At 46.0% G+C, this 17,148-nt stretch overlaps 1 protein-coding gene across 6 annotated transcripts in view; it reads left to right on the forward strand.

Moving 5' to 3' along the window:
• The window catches only part of RPH3A (rabphilin 3A), a 159,750-nt gene that overhangs the window by 95,122 nt on the left and 47,480 nt on the right, over positions 1-17,148 (forward strand). For all 6 annotated transcript variants that reach the window (XM_075898755.1, XM_075898759.1, XM_075898758.1 and 3 more), the window contains 2 exons: positions 15,414-15,543; positions 16,535-16,621. In XM_075898755.1, coding sequence (XP_075754870.1) covers positions 15,414-15,543; positions 16,535-16,621 — 217 coding nt within the window. The remainder of the gene's footprint in view (positions 1-15,413; positions 15,544-16,534; positions 16,622-17,148) is intronic.

The raw sequence follows: 17,148 nt of genomic DNA on the forward strand, positions 1-17,148 counted from the left end.
ACAGGCAGAGGAGACTTTGTGTTCTTCTCTGCCCCCAGACCTGGGACTGGGGAGTAGCAGGGTAGCTGCAGGCTGGATCAGTCAGCTTGATGGGCTGGATCCAGCCCACGGAGGCCCTTTTGACCACCCCTAATAGAGAGACTCGTTCCAATCAAATCTGTTCTGACAGGAGTGTTGTGGTTTTTATGACCGATTGTAGAATTTCAGAGTTTGAAGCCCGTGCAATTGTGAGACAAGGCATCAAACCATATTTATGCTTTGTGATTAAGGCTTTTTATTTCCAGATTATTCTGCATGCTGCATTAAACATACCACTTGGTGCTGTTTCAAACCCATTAGGCTGCCTTCGGTATTCATTTTTTTGGAGCTACGATAAATATTTAAATACAGAGAACTTTTGCATGCGTATGCTGGTGCCAGTTCTTGTTTTGCGGTGGAGTCAGCACTGAACAAGGGTTCTTTCTGTAGTTCCTTGTTGATTTCAGCTCCTTTTGAATTAAAAAAAAAAAAGCAAGAGAAAATGCTTGTGCCATCATACTGCAGGGCTGCTGATAGAGTTCTGCTCTCGTGTACTGCAGTTAGAGGCACAGGATATGCAGAGAGGGGGTGTGCACTCGTGCAGTTGCGGCTTCTGCAGTTGGTGTGAGGCTGAGCACAAAGCTCCTGCTGACGGTCCATAAAGACATTTATTTTGCAGTCATCACTGCAGCATAGGGTAGTGACTGCAGTTATAGCATCTGTGTTCTTACCAGGGTAGTGCAACACTAGGGTTGATATAGTCAGTGGTTAGGTTGTTGGGGTGCTGAGACCTATCAGGTTGACTCCATATTGTCTTTTTCTTTCCTTATACTCCCCTGTCTGTCCCTATCCATCCATTCTTTCCTGTCTTACACTGGGATTGTAAACTCTTGTTTGCACTGTTTGTACAGTGCCTTTTGTAATGGGCTCCAGGTCTTTGAACAGACACTACAACCATGTTACTAATAATTCTAGTCAGTAGGAGGTGCAGGACCGTAGCACACTATCAGCCATTGAATTAGGTGATTGAATAGATAGATGTAGGTGCCTTCTGTTAGACACTCAAATTAGAAAATGAGCTTCAGGGGGTAGCTGAGTTAATCTGTTAAGGTATGTCTACACTACAGCACTAATTCGAACTAACTTAATTCGAATTAGTTAATTCGAACTAAGCTAATTCGAATTAGTGCATCTAGACTTAAACACCAGTTCGAATTACAGGCAGTCCCCGGGTTACGTACAAGATAGGGACTGTAGGTTTGTTCTTAAGTTGAATCTGTATGTAAGTCGGAACTGGCGTCCAGATTCAGCGGCTGCTGAAACTGACCGCCAGTACATACAGAATCAACTTAAGAACCCCAAGTCAGCTGCTGCTGAAACTGATCAGCCGCTGATTCCAGGAAGCCCGGGGCAGAGCAACTCTGCCTGGGGCTTCCTGTAGTCAGCGCTAGTCAGTTTCAGCAACGGCTGACTTGGGGACGCCTGGGGCAGAGCAGCTGGGGTGCTGCTGGGTTGCTCCAGTAGCGCCGCTCCTCGGTGCTACTGGATCAACCCAGCAGCACCCCAGCTGCTCTGCCCCAGGCGTCCTGATTCAGCCGCTGCTGAAACTGACCAGCAGCGGCTGAATCAGAATGCCTGGGGCAGAGCAGCTGGGGCGCTGCCGGGTTGGTCCAGTAGTGCCCAGAGCGGCGCTGCGGGACCAACCGGCAGGACCCCAGCTGCTCTGCCCCAGGGTCCACAACAAAAGCCTGGTCTGCTGGGAGAGGGGCATACTAGCTGCGCCCCCCCCCCCCCAGCAGACCAGGGACACGGGGAGCAAAGCCGTAGCAGTGGGGTGCCTCGCCTCTGAGGCTTTGCTCTGGCGCAGGACCCGCCGCCGCTGCAGCTTTGCTCCCGGTGCCCCTGGTCTGCTGGAGACAGTCCCCAGCAGACCAGGGGCACCGGGAGCAGCTTTTCTCGCCCTGGAGGTCGAGGTGGCTGACCGCTGCCTGCGAGCTCCGGGGCGAGAGAGCCCCGTTTGTAAGTGCGGATCCGACATAAGTCGGATCCGCGTAAGTCGGGGACTGCCTGTAGTGTTTTGCTAATTCAAACTAGCTTGTCCACACTGAGTGGACCCTGAACCGAGGTTAAGGATGGCCGGAAGCAGTGACGGCAGGGCATCAGAGGAGGACTTAGAGCATGGAGCTGCTGTCTCAGGCTAGCCGAGGGCTGTGCTTCAAGGGACCCGACCCCCACCCCGGACAGACAGTTCTCAGGGGTTCCCCGCTTGCAAAGCAGTCCTGGCTTGGAGTGCCTGGACTACGCACACTGGGCACATCACAGCACTCGGCCATCAGACCGGCTGCACTTGCCGCAGGCTGACATCCGGAGGGGGGGGTCAATCGAGGGGCTTCAGGAGAGCTTCCACCCCGAGGAGCCCGCAGAGCCAACCCAGTCCTCCCCATCGGGGGCTCGTGCCCCATTCCTCCCTCACCTCCTTCCACTTACCCCTCCCTAGCCCCCCTTCCTGATGTACAAAATAAAGGACACAAGTGTCCAAAAATAGAAACTCTCTTTATTTCACAAAACTGGGGGGGGAGGGGGGGAGGAATAAAACTGTGGGAAGACAGGGGAGAGGAGGCGGGAAAGGGCAGGAGAGAGTGTGGGAGAGGGGAGGAGGAAAACTGGGAGGAGGGAGCTGGAAGGGGTAGGCAAGGGAAAAGAGGGGGAGGGGAAACTCAGGGATTGGGGTGGGGGGACTCGCTGGGCCAACCGCCTCCCAGCACGGTGAGGGAGGGGGCCTCGGCGTCCCCGGGGGGATGGGGTGGAGGGTGCGGAGGTTGAGGTGGGGGATGTCAGGGTTGAGGAGGAAGAGGTGGGGGGGGCAGGAGTGGGAGGAGGGAGCTGAAAGGGGGAAGCAAGGGGAAGGAGGGGGTGGGGAAACTGAAGGATCGGGGTGGGGGGTCTCGCCGGGCCAACCGCCTCCCAGCACGGCAAGGGAGGGGGCCTCGGCGTCCCCGGGGGGATGGGGTGGAGGGTGCGGAGGTTGAAGTGGGGGTGTGGACATTGAGGAAGAGGGTGTGGGGGTTGAGGAGGAAGAGGTGGGAGGGGGGCAGGAGTGGGAGGAGGGACAGCAGTTGGGGGGGCAGCAGGTGCAGGACCAGCACGGGGCACCATGCTCTGCAGCAGGGCCTGCAGGTTTGAGTTCAGCCCTCGGACCTCAGCCAGCTGCTCCTGGCGGAGCTGGAGGTCTGCCCGCATCCAGGCCTCCACTGTGCGGTGCAGGGCTCGCAGGGCCCCCAGGTGCTGGTCCCGGTACTCCTGCTCCGTGGTGGGGGTCCGGAGCAGGCCGCGGGTGCGGGAGCATGTCCCGGGCGGGGTGGTGAGCCCTGCACGAGCAGCTGGTGCAGCTGTAGAGAAAGAAGAGAAGTGGTCAGTTCTCCCTGGGGACGCAGAGGATGATGCCCAGCCCCCTTCCCCCCCGCGACGTGAGGGTGACCATGTCCTGCACCGTCACAGCCGCTGTGCTTGTACAGAGGCCATGGTCAGGATGTCTGGCTCTCCCCGGGACTGGGAGCTGCCCCAAGACCGGACCCATGTCCCTGTGCCGTGTATAGTGTGGCCGGGGTGGCGGGGGGAAGGGGAGATGTCCCCTGCCTCCGTGTAGAGGGGACATGTGAAGGGAAAGCATCCTGCTGGGTCCTGCCCCGGGGTCGGGAGCATGTCAGGTCTCTTCACACATGCATGTGCCTATTGGGCCATGGCCCCTGGGTGTCACGCAGCTGGAGCCACCTGCCCAAGGGTGGCATGGAATGTGCTCGTACGTGCACAGGTGTCTGCGTGATCCGTGGAAGGCATGGCCCACGCGCGCGGTCTCTGGTCTCCCTCCCGCCTCCCCCCCCCCGAACTACTTAATTCAAACTACTTACCCGGTACGGTCTCCCTGGACAACCCTGCCGACTCTGGTGCTGGAACTGCTTGCGGTGGCTCCTCCGGTGCGCCCGGGTCAGGGCCCTCCGGTCCCGGCTCGCTGTCCCCCAGGCTGGCACGGACCGCCCCGCCCCCCAAGAGTCGGTCGAGGGCGGGGAAGTAGGGGCAGGTGGCAGCCCCTGCTGCAGCGCCTCCCCTGGTGGCCCTGGCATACGCCTGCCGCAGCTGCTTTACTTTCAGGCGCACCTGCTCCTGGGTGCGCCTGTGTCCCTTTCGGGCCATGGCGGCTGCTATGCACCCGTAGAGAGCTGCGTTCCTCCTCCTAGTGCGGAGATCATGGACGTTGGGGGCCTGCCCCCAAACCTCAATGAGGTCCATGACCTCCACACTAGACCAGGAGGGCGTGCGCCGTCTATGGCCCCTGGGTGCTGGGGGACTGGGCAGGGGACGGCTCGCTGGCACTGGCTCCCTGGCTTATCCTGGGGCCACTGGTTCGGGGCAGAGACTGCTGGCAGGGCTGGCTGTGTCAAGTGCCGTCTGGCCACAGTCTACCCCTTTAAGGGCCCGGGGCTGGGGGAGAGGAGAGGAGTTCTCCTGGTTGTGCCCAGAGTGGCCACCAGGGCAAGCTGGGAAGGGCTAGCCTCCCACTAGTTCAAATTAAGTGGCTACACAGCCCTTAATTCGAGCTAGTTAATTCGAACTAGGCGTTAGTCCTCGTAGAATGAGGTTTGCCTAGTTCAAATTAAGCGCTCCGCTAGTTTGAATTAAGTTCAAACTAGCGGATCGCGTGTGTAGTGCCTATCAAAGTTAATTCTAACTAACAGCCGTTAATTTGAATTAACTTTGTAGTGTAGACATACCCTTATAGAAAAAAACAACAAATGGTCTGGTAGCACTTTATAGACTAACAAAACATGTAGATGGTATCATGAGCTTTCGTGGGCGCAGCCCGGTCATCTGAAGAAGTGGGCTGTGCCCACGAAAGCTCATGATACCATCTACATGTCAAATTAGAAAATGTTACTCTAAGTCTCTTGAGAATGGACTGGATTGCCCAACAGGTGGTGCAGGAATAATGCCAGGTACTTCTTCCTCTAGAGAAAGACCAAGTCGCTCACCTCTGTTGGGGTGTGGATTCTCAAAGTCTCTTGAAAGGTCTTCTTCGTGACTCAATTGGATGTTCCAGTGTCACCTTAGACACTGATCTAGAGGTGACAACAAACATGGATGACCTCTTGGAGGGTCAGCAAAATCTCTAGAGTCGTCATTATCTGTTTGATTGTGCTTGAAGATATATCTGTGGATTTACAGGGCTCTGTGCTCTTTTTTTATCCAGGGGGAATCCATATCTGTAGATGCCGATGTCTGTGGATCATTATTGCAGATTTTGTATCCACACAGTACTCTACTTGTAGAGTATCCCTATCTAGCAAAGGAGTTTGCTTCTGTGCTTCAAACAGCATAATATAACCAGACAAATTATAAGCTTATTTTGCCTGGGGAAAATGTTAGGAACATAGGAAATATATCAGTCCATATATCCCATATCTTGCTTCCATCAGTGACCAATACCTGATTTGTTAGAGGATGGATACCTTCAGGACTGTCCTCATGGGGAAAATAATTTTCCATGTGTCTCACATGCAGTGCCTGGATTACTCTGTTCAGCTGCAGATTTTAATAGTCATAATACGTATGCCCTGCTTTTTTAAATTAGCCCATTTGATACCATAGTAATGGGTACTTTAGAAATGTGCATAATGGAAATTAAAATCCAGCTATTGTGTTAGAGACCTTAGTAGAAACTGAGTAATTGGCTGGTTAAACGATACATGCAGCAAAAATTAGAGATATAAACAAATGACTTCTCCAGGAGAGGAGAGGAAAAGAGAGTCTGGCTGCTGATGCAAAGCAGTGACTGAGAAGCAGAATGCCATTTGTTGAGTAAGACTGATATGGTTACATTGGCTTCTCGCAAACCAAAATGTTTTGCAATTAAATGGTATTAGCTGGATGACATTGACCTGAAATGTAAGAACTGAAAAGTGTTGGGAAAGGAAATGGGTTGTTACAATATAAATCTCTCTAATGATTTGTAGCAGTGAGAACTGCCAGTCTACATTGAATCTACCTTATTGCGAAGATGTATTATGCATTTGACTTCACAGGAAGAAATCAGGGTTTATTCCAGTCAGGAGTACATGGACCTTTTGATCCCAGTAATTAAATTTGAATCAATAACATACCCTTGTGTGTGGCTTACATGCCACTTGTCCTCATGCCACAGCTAGGAGCTGAATATCCTTGGTCTCTTTCTTGCTGTCTGTCATGATCCGTCTCTGGCTTACAAAATGGCATCTGGCCACAGCTTAGCAGAGGATAATGTAAGTGGCTTGTAATGCACCTTTCTTCACTCATGTGGATGGGGTGGGCTCTGCAGTGTTCCTCCTTTAGCAGACTGGGTAACCCCACCTTTCTGTGGTTAAAATTTCATTCTGATTTCCCTGTAATATCTGTATGGACCTGTTGCTGCAATGTCCAGGCACCATACAGTCGTTAATGTAGTTATCCCCACAACACAGCTGGCTGGCCTGCTCTCACCCTTCTTTTAGAGATGAAGAACTGAGGGTTTTATTAGCACTCAATATACACATAAGAACTTGTTCTCATACCGGGGTCCAGTGTGTCGATAAGCCAAGTTATTTAACTGGGGCAAATGAAATCACAGAAAGCCAGAGTTACAGTGGTGTGCGAGTGTCCACATGCCATGTACCTGAGTTCAGTAGCAAAACTGAGCCAGTCCTTAGCCTAAAGTAACTAGACCTCAGAATGGAGGCGAACGTAATTTGATGAGAACCAAACCTTTGTGTTCCATGTAGAATACAATCTAAAGCAATATCATTATCGCGTGCCTCCCTTGCCATTGCCTCACAACGCAGAGCAGATAAAATCAGAAGTTGGTGTAAAGAGATGGAAGTGGTAGAAGGAGAAGCACGAAGGACTGGTAAGGGATGGGAAGGAAAACTTGTGACAGAGCCCTAGCTGTAGGCAGGGGGAAAGAGATGGGGTGTGAACTGCTTTTAGAGGAGGAGGGCAAACTGCATCAGGGGGAGCAGGTACAGCAAAAGCGAGGGAAGGCAAAGCAATGGGACCACGGAAGTTTAAAGGGAGGGACGACTAAAGAGCTACCTAAGGGTGTGCCATTGTCTGGGGGTCCCCAAATTACTCTGGATCTGATAGGGAGGTAAATTGTCTCCCTTGCCCAATAAAAAGGTATAGGAATGGAACGGAATCTGATTTTCTATAGCACTTTAAGACCAAAAAGTGCCCCCAAGTCCTAGGAGTTAGGTGCTAATAGTGCAATTGCTGCATGGCAAATTCATTAGTCATGTACTCGGCCACAGTCAGTTTGCAATTGCACACAGCTTTGCACATTAGAACCTGGTGTATTCCTTCTAAACGATTCCCAGGGGATCTTTAATTTCTAGCCTGGATGATCATTGGAGACGGGTCTCAGGCCTCAATTTAATATCCTTGCTCCAAAGACAGGTGTGTATGCATGTTTAGATATGGATGGAGGGCAATGTTACCTCTCATTTTTCCAACAGTGTGCAGAATAAATTTTGTTATGCGCACCAAGGCATGTGCAGACATACACCACCAATGGAAACACATGCTGCCAACTATGGACAGATGTGCATGCTCTGGTAATCAGATGGGTGGGATTGGAATCTCTCCTGGATCGTTGCCCAAATGTACAGCTTACAGGAAACACTGATGGGGTGGTAAATCGTGAAAAGAAAACCTTTGAGGTATAAAATCCTTGCTGCAGCATTATCTTCTGAGAAGATATAGGAGTAAGGTAAATGTTTGTTTTAAAGTACTCCTATAATCTGTGGGTGTGTACACAAAATTGTTATATTTTTACACTCTTAATAAAATAGGTTCTTTTTCTTTATGAAGACGCTTCCTATGACGAGTGGAGGTTTTGCAAAACATTTGTAGCTAAATTCAGGAAGTTTAGGGTGGACATTAGAAAAAACTTCCTAACTGTTAGGGTGATTAAACACTGGAATAAATTGCCCAGGAGAATGTGGAATCCCCATCACTGGAGATATTTCAGAGCAGCTTGGATAGACATCTGTCAGGGATGGTCTAGACATCTGTCAGGCTTGGTCCTGCCCTTAGGGCAGGGCATTGGACTTGATGACCTCTTGAGGCCCCTTCCAGTTCTATGATTCTATGAAAGGATTTTTTGTTTTGGTTTTGCAACGTTTACCTTTCTACAAAAGAGCTGTGTTTGGACATGCAGATTTGCTCAGTGGAAATAGGCTCATTTTCTAGAATAACTGGCTTGGCATTATAAAAGCATGTGAAAATCTGTACTTTCAGATATTTTTGCTGTGAAGATAGACATTTTGCCAAAACCTCACACAAGACAAAACCTCTCCACACAATTCCATAAAACATAAGGTGTGAATTTCTGAAGCTACTCGTGGGTTAGCAGTGGTAGCATGCAATCTGTGGGAGAGTAATTTAGAAGCCACACCAGCTGCCAAGTTCCATTCTTTAACCCAGTGGGGGCATGTTTGCACTACAGAGAATATCGAAGCTGCCACAGTCTATCTTTTGGGGTTCAATTTAGCAGGTCTTATGAAGACCCACTAATTCCAACTAAGAGGGTGTTTCTGTCGGCGCTGGTAGTCCTGCTCCTCCAAGGAGTGAGGGAAGTCAAAGGGCGAATGTGTTCCTGTCGACCTCCTGCTGCGTGGATGGGGCCAAAAAGCAATTTAAGATGCTTTGTCTTCAGCTATGCAATTAACGTAGCTGGAGTTGCATACCTTAATTTGAACTTATTCCCTAGTGTAGAGCTAGCCTGGTTTATTTAGGGACATAATCAGCAATCTAATGATAGCACCATACACTCTTTAGACAATGATATTCCCAGATTTGTCCATTTCCGTAATATGCTCCAGTGCCTGTTCAGATAGACTGTTTCTCTGTAAATTATACCCGGGTCGGGTTGGGGTCGAGTCGGCAACGAGGCCGGAGGGATAAGGGGCACCCTGACGGTAAGGTGGGGCATAGGATAGACATTGTAGTATACGATAGGCTAGACATTTAATTATGGAGTATTTTGAGAGCAGCCAACTTTGTCTTATTAAAAATATTATTGGAATGATCTTCATTCTGGCCTAAATAGCAAGGGCCTAATCCAGTGTCTATTCAAATCAATGGGACCCTTAGTGTTTGTAACTCAATGTACTTCCACATGAAATCTTAAATCTATAGAGGTAAGGTCAGGAATGACTTCCCTGCATCACCAGGTCCGACAGCTGAAATAATGTCTAGAATAGAATTGTGGATTAACAACCTCCAGTGTACTGAATATGGACCAAAGAAAAGAACAGATAGTAGCTTGTTTTAGGAATGAGGCAAAAGAGGGAATTATGCTAGAAAATAGGTTTAATGTAAAAAGTAAAGGAGAAAGTTGGCAACCCCCCAACTCGGACCAGATACTGATAATCATTCACTCGTTTTATTCCTCTTGGAAAGTATTGTCAGGTTTAAAATCAGAATTCCTTTTTCAAAGATGCCTTGCTTGCATTGCTGATGATGTTTTAGATCATGCAAACTGAAAGAATTAAAATCTCTGACTTGAATTTTCAGCTTGTATGTGGATTGTTTGCTTTTTGACAAGGCAAATAGGTTGGTCTGTTTCAGTTTTGCAGATAGTCATTTTCTGGTCATTCATTTTCTCCTTCCCCTGATCTAGCACAGTACTCCTGCAGCATTTATTGCAGAAATGCCCTCTCTATGAAGGGTTGTATATTAAAAAAAACTCATTCCCCCCCCCCTTTAAAACCAGAAACGTTTCTATTGTCATCAAGTACAGTAAAAACCTGTGGTTGAATTCTTGAACTGAATGAGAATTTTGCCATTGATTTCAAAGGGACCAGGATTTTACTTCCTGTTTTTTTTTTGTTTTTGTTTTAAGATACCTGAATTTGGGGTCAAACTTGACCTGGTAGCATCCCTAATAAAAACCCACTGAACAAGGCCTCAGCATTTTGGAAAGCCTCCCACAAAAGTCAATCCGCTATGGATCCGGCCCTGTATGAACCATAATAAAATGGCTTGGTACAATATATTTTCTACTTCCTACTAAATAAGGCTGCTTATTCCATTATCAAGTACTTACATATTCTTTATGTAGTACATAGAAAACCTCTTGCAAATGTTTTTGGGCTCCGCTGTGTGACTAGCATGCAATTTAAGGGTGAAATTCACAGAATGCAGTAAGATCTTGTCAAGGTTTGACACATTTAAATTTAGGGATCATATAATGTGTAAATGGTTTGAAAGTGTGGTCTGTGCGACTGTCATAAATCTGAAACTGTCATAAGACATGGGGGAAAAAAGTTGTGTTCTTTTTTCTAATGGATGCTGTTTTAGCTGCTGTGTCAGATTTGGGTCACCCTGTAATGGGAGTGTATAAAGCCCCTTCAGGGCTTGATTTTTTTTTTTCCTGAAAATTTCTCAAGTAAGGAGCTCTCTCTTTCTCTTATCCCTTTGAATAGAATAAATAATGCATTTTAGATTCTGCCAGTTTTTGCTGGTTGACTTGTAATTTAACCAGTTGTACCATTTATCACTCAAGCCTTTCGTGCTGTTGTGCCTTTCATGAGCAAACTGCTATTTAGCTTAAAAAACAATGAATAGTCTTAAAGAGTAACAAAACATGTAGGTGGTATCATGAGCTTTCGTGGGTACAACCCACTGTTCAGCTGTTAGTTTTTTTTCAGAAGTTGCTAGTTGTCTATTCACCCGCACACTGAGCAGATGGGTTTGCAGGCTTTGGTGGGCTTTTTGCATTTTACTCAAAAGACTAACAATTGCAGCAGAGTAAAATATTTACATTGTTCTTAGAAAATTAAAGAAGGCATTAATACATCACACTCCATCCGCAAAAATACACGAAGGCCTTCACCCTGTGTCCTTTTCACAGACTGAAACTACAGCCACTCAAAAAAATTTTAGACCAAAGATTTCCATAGAAAAGTGCAGCTTGTTGGAATTAAAACATGGTGGGGACATGTTGATTTTTGATTAAATCTTTCAATAGGACGTAGTCAAAATATTTCATTTTGACAGCGCTCTTTTAAGTAATTTTGTTTCAACATTTATATTTCACAAATGTATTAAACATGATGTATAATATTTTAAATATGATATAAAAGCTGAAACAAAATGAATCTGAACACTATTCAAACAACATAATCTGAAGGCCCTGGATTCACATTTTTTGGAAGTCTAGTTTAATAGGAAAGTAAATAAATTGGGCTTTTTTTTTTTTTTCAAATTGGAATGATTTCCCTTCCCTCCTGAAATGCTGGCATTTTGCAGGGAACACAAATTCTGTTCCTGGCCTACTGTAGGGGAAAAAAACACACACACACAAACAAACAAAACCTGATGGGTTTTGGCTAAATGCCAAGCAGGCTGTGACCATGACTAATGGACACAGATTTTAAGGAAATAGTATTGCCATTTTGAGGAACGGTGTTTATTTGTCTAGAACTGTACATATTCTAAGTGCTTGACAAAGATTAATCTTCATGGCCTTGCGGACGGATAGGGACAGAAGTGTTAGCCTCCTTTCTCTAGGGGTGGGGAAACTGAGAGAGAAATGACTTGTCCAAGATCACACAGAAAGACAATAAGAGAGCCAGGATAAGAACACACAATGCTTTGGCTTGGGGCACTTTGCTCAGTTCCCTACAATGTCAGCTATACCCATTTGACTCACCACTGCCTCTTGTTTCAATGAAAACAGAGGTGGATGCATTTGGAGTGGAGTGGGGTTCTCAACCTTTTTCTTGGAGTCTCTACCCTCCCATATGCTATATAATTGTGTGCCATCATTACTGGATTTTTTTCCTACATCCAAAAGTTCTGACCCTGTATGGCAGGCCTGCTATAACTTGTAAGTAGCCCCCCAGGGGACCAAGACCCCTAGCTGGGAACCAGTAGAGTAGAGTATCGCTATATACATTTCCCCAAACCACTCTAAGTTTGGGTGCTGGGAGCTTGCAGATACAATTAATGCACTGTACATTAGTGTTTGCTAGCTCTGGAATAACTCAGCGCAATACGATTCTTTTTGTTTTTTTGCTTTGATTGGCCAAATACTTCATACTGTTTGGCCACCACTGATTCCTCAGCAGTTTATGAAAATTCAGCATTTCCGCCATGAGTTGCTTTGATTGGAAGCATAAATTGCAAGGTGTGTTTTTTGATCTGTGAATGGATCATCATAGTTCTTAGACTTGGGGGCCCACTGTGAATACTTTCAGTTCCAAGTCTGAAGCTTGGTTATTCAGCAATATTTGCTTAACATTGGCTGTCTGAGGCTAGGTTTAAGCTGGACCGAGCAGCTCATCTTACAGTATGCAACTCCAGCTACATAGAATACATAGCTGGAGTTGGCTTTCCTTAAGCTGAGTTTGGTGGCATCCCTACAGCAGGAAGATGGAAGCATTCCCATTGGCTTCCCTGACTGTGGGCAAGAAAAGGAGTACTGGATGCTAGTGGGGGAGCCATCTGAGTTTGATTTAGTGAATCTTAACTAGACTTGCTAAAGCGAACGCCAGAATATTGATCGTGGCAGTGTTGACAGGAGCGGCCCGAGGCCGGCTGTAGCAGCTGGCGCCCCAGGCAGAAGGTACGATCGGCGCCCACACCTGCAAGGCCGTCAATGGCTGTGATGTCATCATCGGGCGCCCGGGCCAGTGGCACCCTAGGCAACCGCCTAGTCTGCCTAGGGTCACGGGTCGCCCCTGAGTGATCTTCCATGGAGTGAAGAAGTGGCCTGAGTAAATACGCCTGCTGAAAAACTCATTCTCCAGAATCCATGGGTAAAGCCAATGTAGAAAAGGTGACCACACACTCAAGGGGAATCTGCCTGAACACCTAAAAATATTTACTGGAGCTACTGCATAGAATTCACATAGCTATACTCAGAGCTCGCCAAACCGCTCAGATCGCCCGAACCTGGCTCTTCCGGGTTACAATCTACTCGCCACAGGCGATTAGATTGTATTATTTGTCGAGCCCTGGCTATACTGTTTTTATATTATTTTCTGTATTTTAAGAACATAAACCCAGCCACAGTGGATCAGACCAATGGCCCATCTAGTCCAGGAGTCTTCTGACAGTGGCCTGTGCCAGATGCTTTAGTGGGAATGAACAGTCCAGGGAAATTTTAAGTGACCCATCCCCTGTCATCTGGTCCCATCTTCTGGCAATTGGAGGTTTAGGGACACTTGAAGTATGGGGCTGTGTCCCATTCCCACCTTGGCTAATTTCTGTTCCTGTCCTCTAAACTTCTCTAATTCATTTTTAAATTCAGTTATGTTTTTGGTCTTCACTATGTTCCCTGCCTACAAGTTCCACAAGTTGATACTGCATTGTGTGAAGAAATACTTTCTTTTCTTTATTTTAAACTGGCTACCTACTAAGAGTGTCTCAAGAGTTTCCTAGAATGTATTAGATTGGACACTAATGGCTATAGATCTCTTAATATTTGCAGGTGAAATGGGAGTGGGAAGTGACACATTTTCTTCACGTATTAATTACTTTTACATTTCCTAATTCTGTTTTACTTTGTTCAGCCTACAGGATCATTTTGTCTTGTATGAGACTGTATGAGTCTGTATGGCTATAACTAGACATGGAAAGATTAGATTTTTATTCATCTCATGTACTTGCGCACACACACACACAACTTCTTTTAACACAACTTCTTTTAACACACAAAGCTTTAACTTTATCAATATCAGTATCTACTCTTGTTAAATATTTAATATCTGACCCCATAATTTCCAACAACTCTGAACATTTAAATAGATAAAAATGAATGCAGAAATCCATAATTTTGTGCACCTATGAAGATGAGTTGATAAAAATAGAAAAAATGCTTAAAAGTCTCAATATAATCCATCAATATTATAAAAAGAATAACAACTGAGTTTTGCAAAGCCTAAGTATGCCATACCACTTGTCTATGTATCAGACAGTTACTGGGTGGTCTAGGACTGGGTCTATTATGCAGTGCTGACAGTGCTGAGCCTTTTGGGCAATTGTTACATTGACCCTTTATGACCAACTTTAAGGCTTAATCCAGAGCCCATGGAAATCTGTGGGTGTCTTCCCATTGACATTGACAGGTCCTTGATTGCTTTCCAGGACAGTGGAAGTGAAAGATCCTGGATATTCTTGGTAAAGGGTGGGGTCAGGGTAGTGTTTTCCTTTTGTTTGAACAGCTTTATATCTCCTGAAATGGGGAGGATGCTCTCAAAGGTACCGCTAGAGGGCTGTGTAGTCCAACAAGAAAGACCACAGGATTGTGGTTGCCCGGAGAATGACATGGGAGGTAAGTGAGGTGTCTGCTTCCCTCCTAAGGGGTGAACTTGAGACCATCAACCTTTGACAATACCCATTCTTCATTCTTCTCCTTCGAATCTCCTTAAGTTTCTTCTTTCCTTCTAGTCTCCTTCTTTTCTCTCCTCACTGACTTCTTGTTGAGTTATCCTGTGGGAGGCACTGCTACTGAGGGAACACTTGAACAAAGGCTAAAATAATTATCTGTGGTGTCCATGAGAGCAGGGCTCGCCAACACTGTGAATGTTGCGGTTGTCAAAAGTCACAGGTGTGGTGTCCTGACGAGTACCATGCTAAGTTCAATGATAACCATTTGGCTGTGTGCATGTTCGTGTGCTCCTTCTGCATGTTGTGCTTGCTTGGTGCAAGTAGCCAGCACAGTAGACTGAGTGAGCTTCCAAGAATCACAGAATCAGATAGGATACGAAGGCACCTGAGTTAGGTTTATTGTTAATGAAGCACAGAAATGGCACTTGGCAGACTCTACAAGGATACTATGAATGCATGCCTGTGACAATGGATCCTTATCAGTTTGTGATAGGGATACGCTCCCACTTCCTAGGATGGACCAAAACTTAAGTTTGAGATGCCCCAACTTTTATAGACTGAGATGAAACAATCTGTGATACATATCTTACTGTGTTAATGATGGGTGTGTTACCTCCCCTTGTATTTTCTTCCTGATACATCAGACAGTGCATCCCTACTGACCACCTGTTGTGCTTTTACTCCTGATGTTTCAGACAAAATATCATTATTCATCACTTTTGTCAAATTATTTTATCATGTGCTAGGTGTGCCTTGTACCATGCTGCTCTGGAATGTATTTACATGTTCCATGTGTTTTAGTAGTGCTAGTGCCGAGTGCATGCCCCAGCCACTGACTTGCAGGGAAACATTTGCTTTTGACAGGGCCTGCCTGTTACTCAGACTATAATTCTTGCTGTCTTTGGTTCAGGCTTCAGGCCTTACACCAGCCTAGTCTTCAGGCTCTTTCTTTCTCCTACAAATGTCTGTGTTACCCTGTCATATTCTGTGTGCAGGCGTCTCATGAACCGCTTGGAGGACATGCGCAGGAATGTGGCCGGCGATGGTGTAAATCGCTGCATCCTGTGTGGAGAACAACTGGGTCATCTGGGATCAGCTTGTGTAGTATGTGAGGACTGCAAAAAGGTGAGTCCTTACCTCGGCTGCACTTGAGAACAGCAGATAATACTGATGGCACAACCTCTAACTTGTGTGTTTGGGCTTCTCCCATAGCTGTGACATCGGTTATCTTGAGCAAATCACATAGCTTGAGATTTCTGAAAGCCAAGTGAGGGATTTAGACATGCAACTCACATTAGCTCTAATGGATGATGTGTGTAAATGAGATCCGGCAGAATAACAAGGGTTTTTTTGTTCACATTCATTGCTGAAAAGATGAGAAAATTGTTTTGGGTAGAATGGTGTTTTGTTTTCCATTTGGTTTGAGGGTTTTTTAGGTTTTAAATTAAAAAAAATAAAATTGAAGTAAGTTTTGGAACAAAAATTCTTTTTTTTTTTAAATTGAGATTTGTTTTGGAAAAAGAAAGTGACAATCTCAAATTTGCAAGATGTGTTGCTTGATTCAAATTTGCATTTTGTTTTGCAGGGGCATGAGGAAATGTTTAGTTCAAAAATATATATAGTTCCCAGCATTAGTCTGAATCTGGTCTGCTTTGCAAATCTCAGTCTTAAACTTTATACCCCAGTAAAACAAACCCCCGTCCTCATGGCTTTGTGAGAGTTCATGAGAAATCATTTTTCAACCATTTTTTAAGGCAAAAATGCCATATTACGTGTTAACTGTAATTATTATAGTTAAATCTGAAACAATGGTCTTTAGTGGTGCTTTGACATAGCAGAACATGTGCTATACAAAATGCCCATCTGTTTTGGACTCACCCTAACATCCCATCACAGCAAGGGAAGTACTCCTGGCAAAGTTTCAGTCTTAACTGATCACTTATTTATGATCCTTTGCAATGAGACCCAAACACACTTCCTAGGGTGAATGATGGTGAGTCTTTAACTAGAGCAGGGTTCCTTTATTGTTCCCCACCAAGACTTTTCTGGCCATGCTCTGTTGCAGTGCTTTAGTCTCGTGTGTTGCCATAAGTGTGTGATTTTGTTTTGTTGGTAGAACGTTTGCACAAATTGCGGTGTGGAGACGACCAACAGCCGCCCTCATTCCATCTGGCTGTGCAAGATCTGCAGTGAGCAGAGAGAAGTAAGTGCTAGTACTGCTGGCTGGTTTTACTTCCTCTCTTCTGCTGCAGCGATGCTTTTGTTAAACCCTGTGTCTGGGGTTTCCTGCTGTTCGGTGGTTCCAGAATTGGTAGCATTTGCAAGTCAGGGCTTTAATGATATGTGTACTAAACATTTCTTGATATTAAGCATCCTGCCATGTGGAGCATTATGTGGCTGTCTGCTTAAACAATATGCATTCTGAGTAGGCTTGTCCCAACAATCCCAGAAGGAACAGTGTTAATTAGATATTGGCCCAATTTCTTTCCCAAGCCATTGAAATCAGAGAGTTAATTAGCTTTGTTCTCTCTCTGCACCCTGACTCCATAGACAAACTCTCATTCAAAGCTGAAGAGCTCCTAGCTGGCAGGACCCTCGCGGTATAAATAAGGGTAATTTTTTTAATATAAAGCAGGTTGGACAAGACTTGCTTTCCCTTAGAGAAATTAACCTCTTTTGCTTGTAATGCTCATCTATTCTGGAGAGGGTTTCATGTCCATCAGCCCATCC

The sequence above is a fragment of the Pelodiscus sinensis genome, chromosome 15 (assembly GCF_049634645.1).
Source record: "Pelodiscus sinensis isolate JC-2024 chromosome 15, ASM4963464v1, whole genome shotgun sequence".
NCBI lineage: Eukaryota > Metazoa > Chordata > Testudines > Trionychidae > Pelodiscus > Pelodiscus sinensis.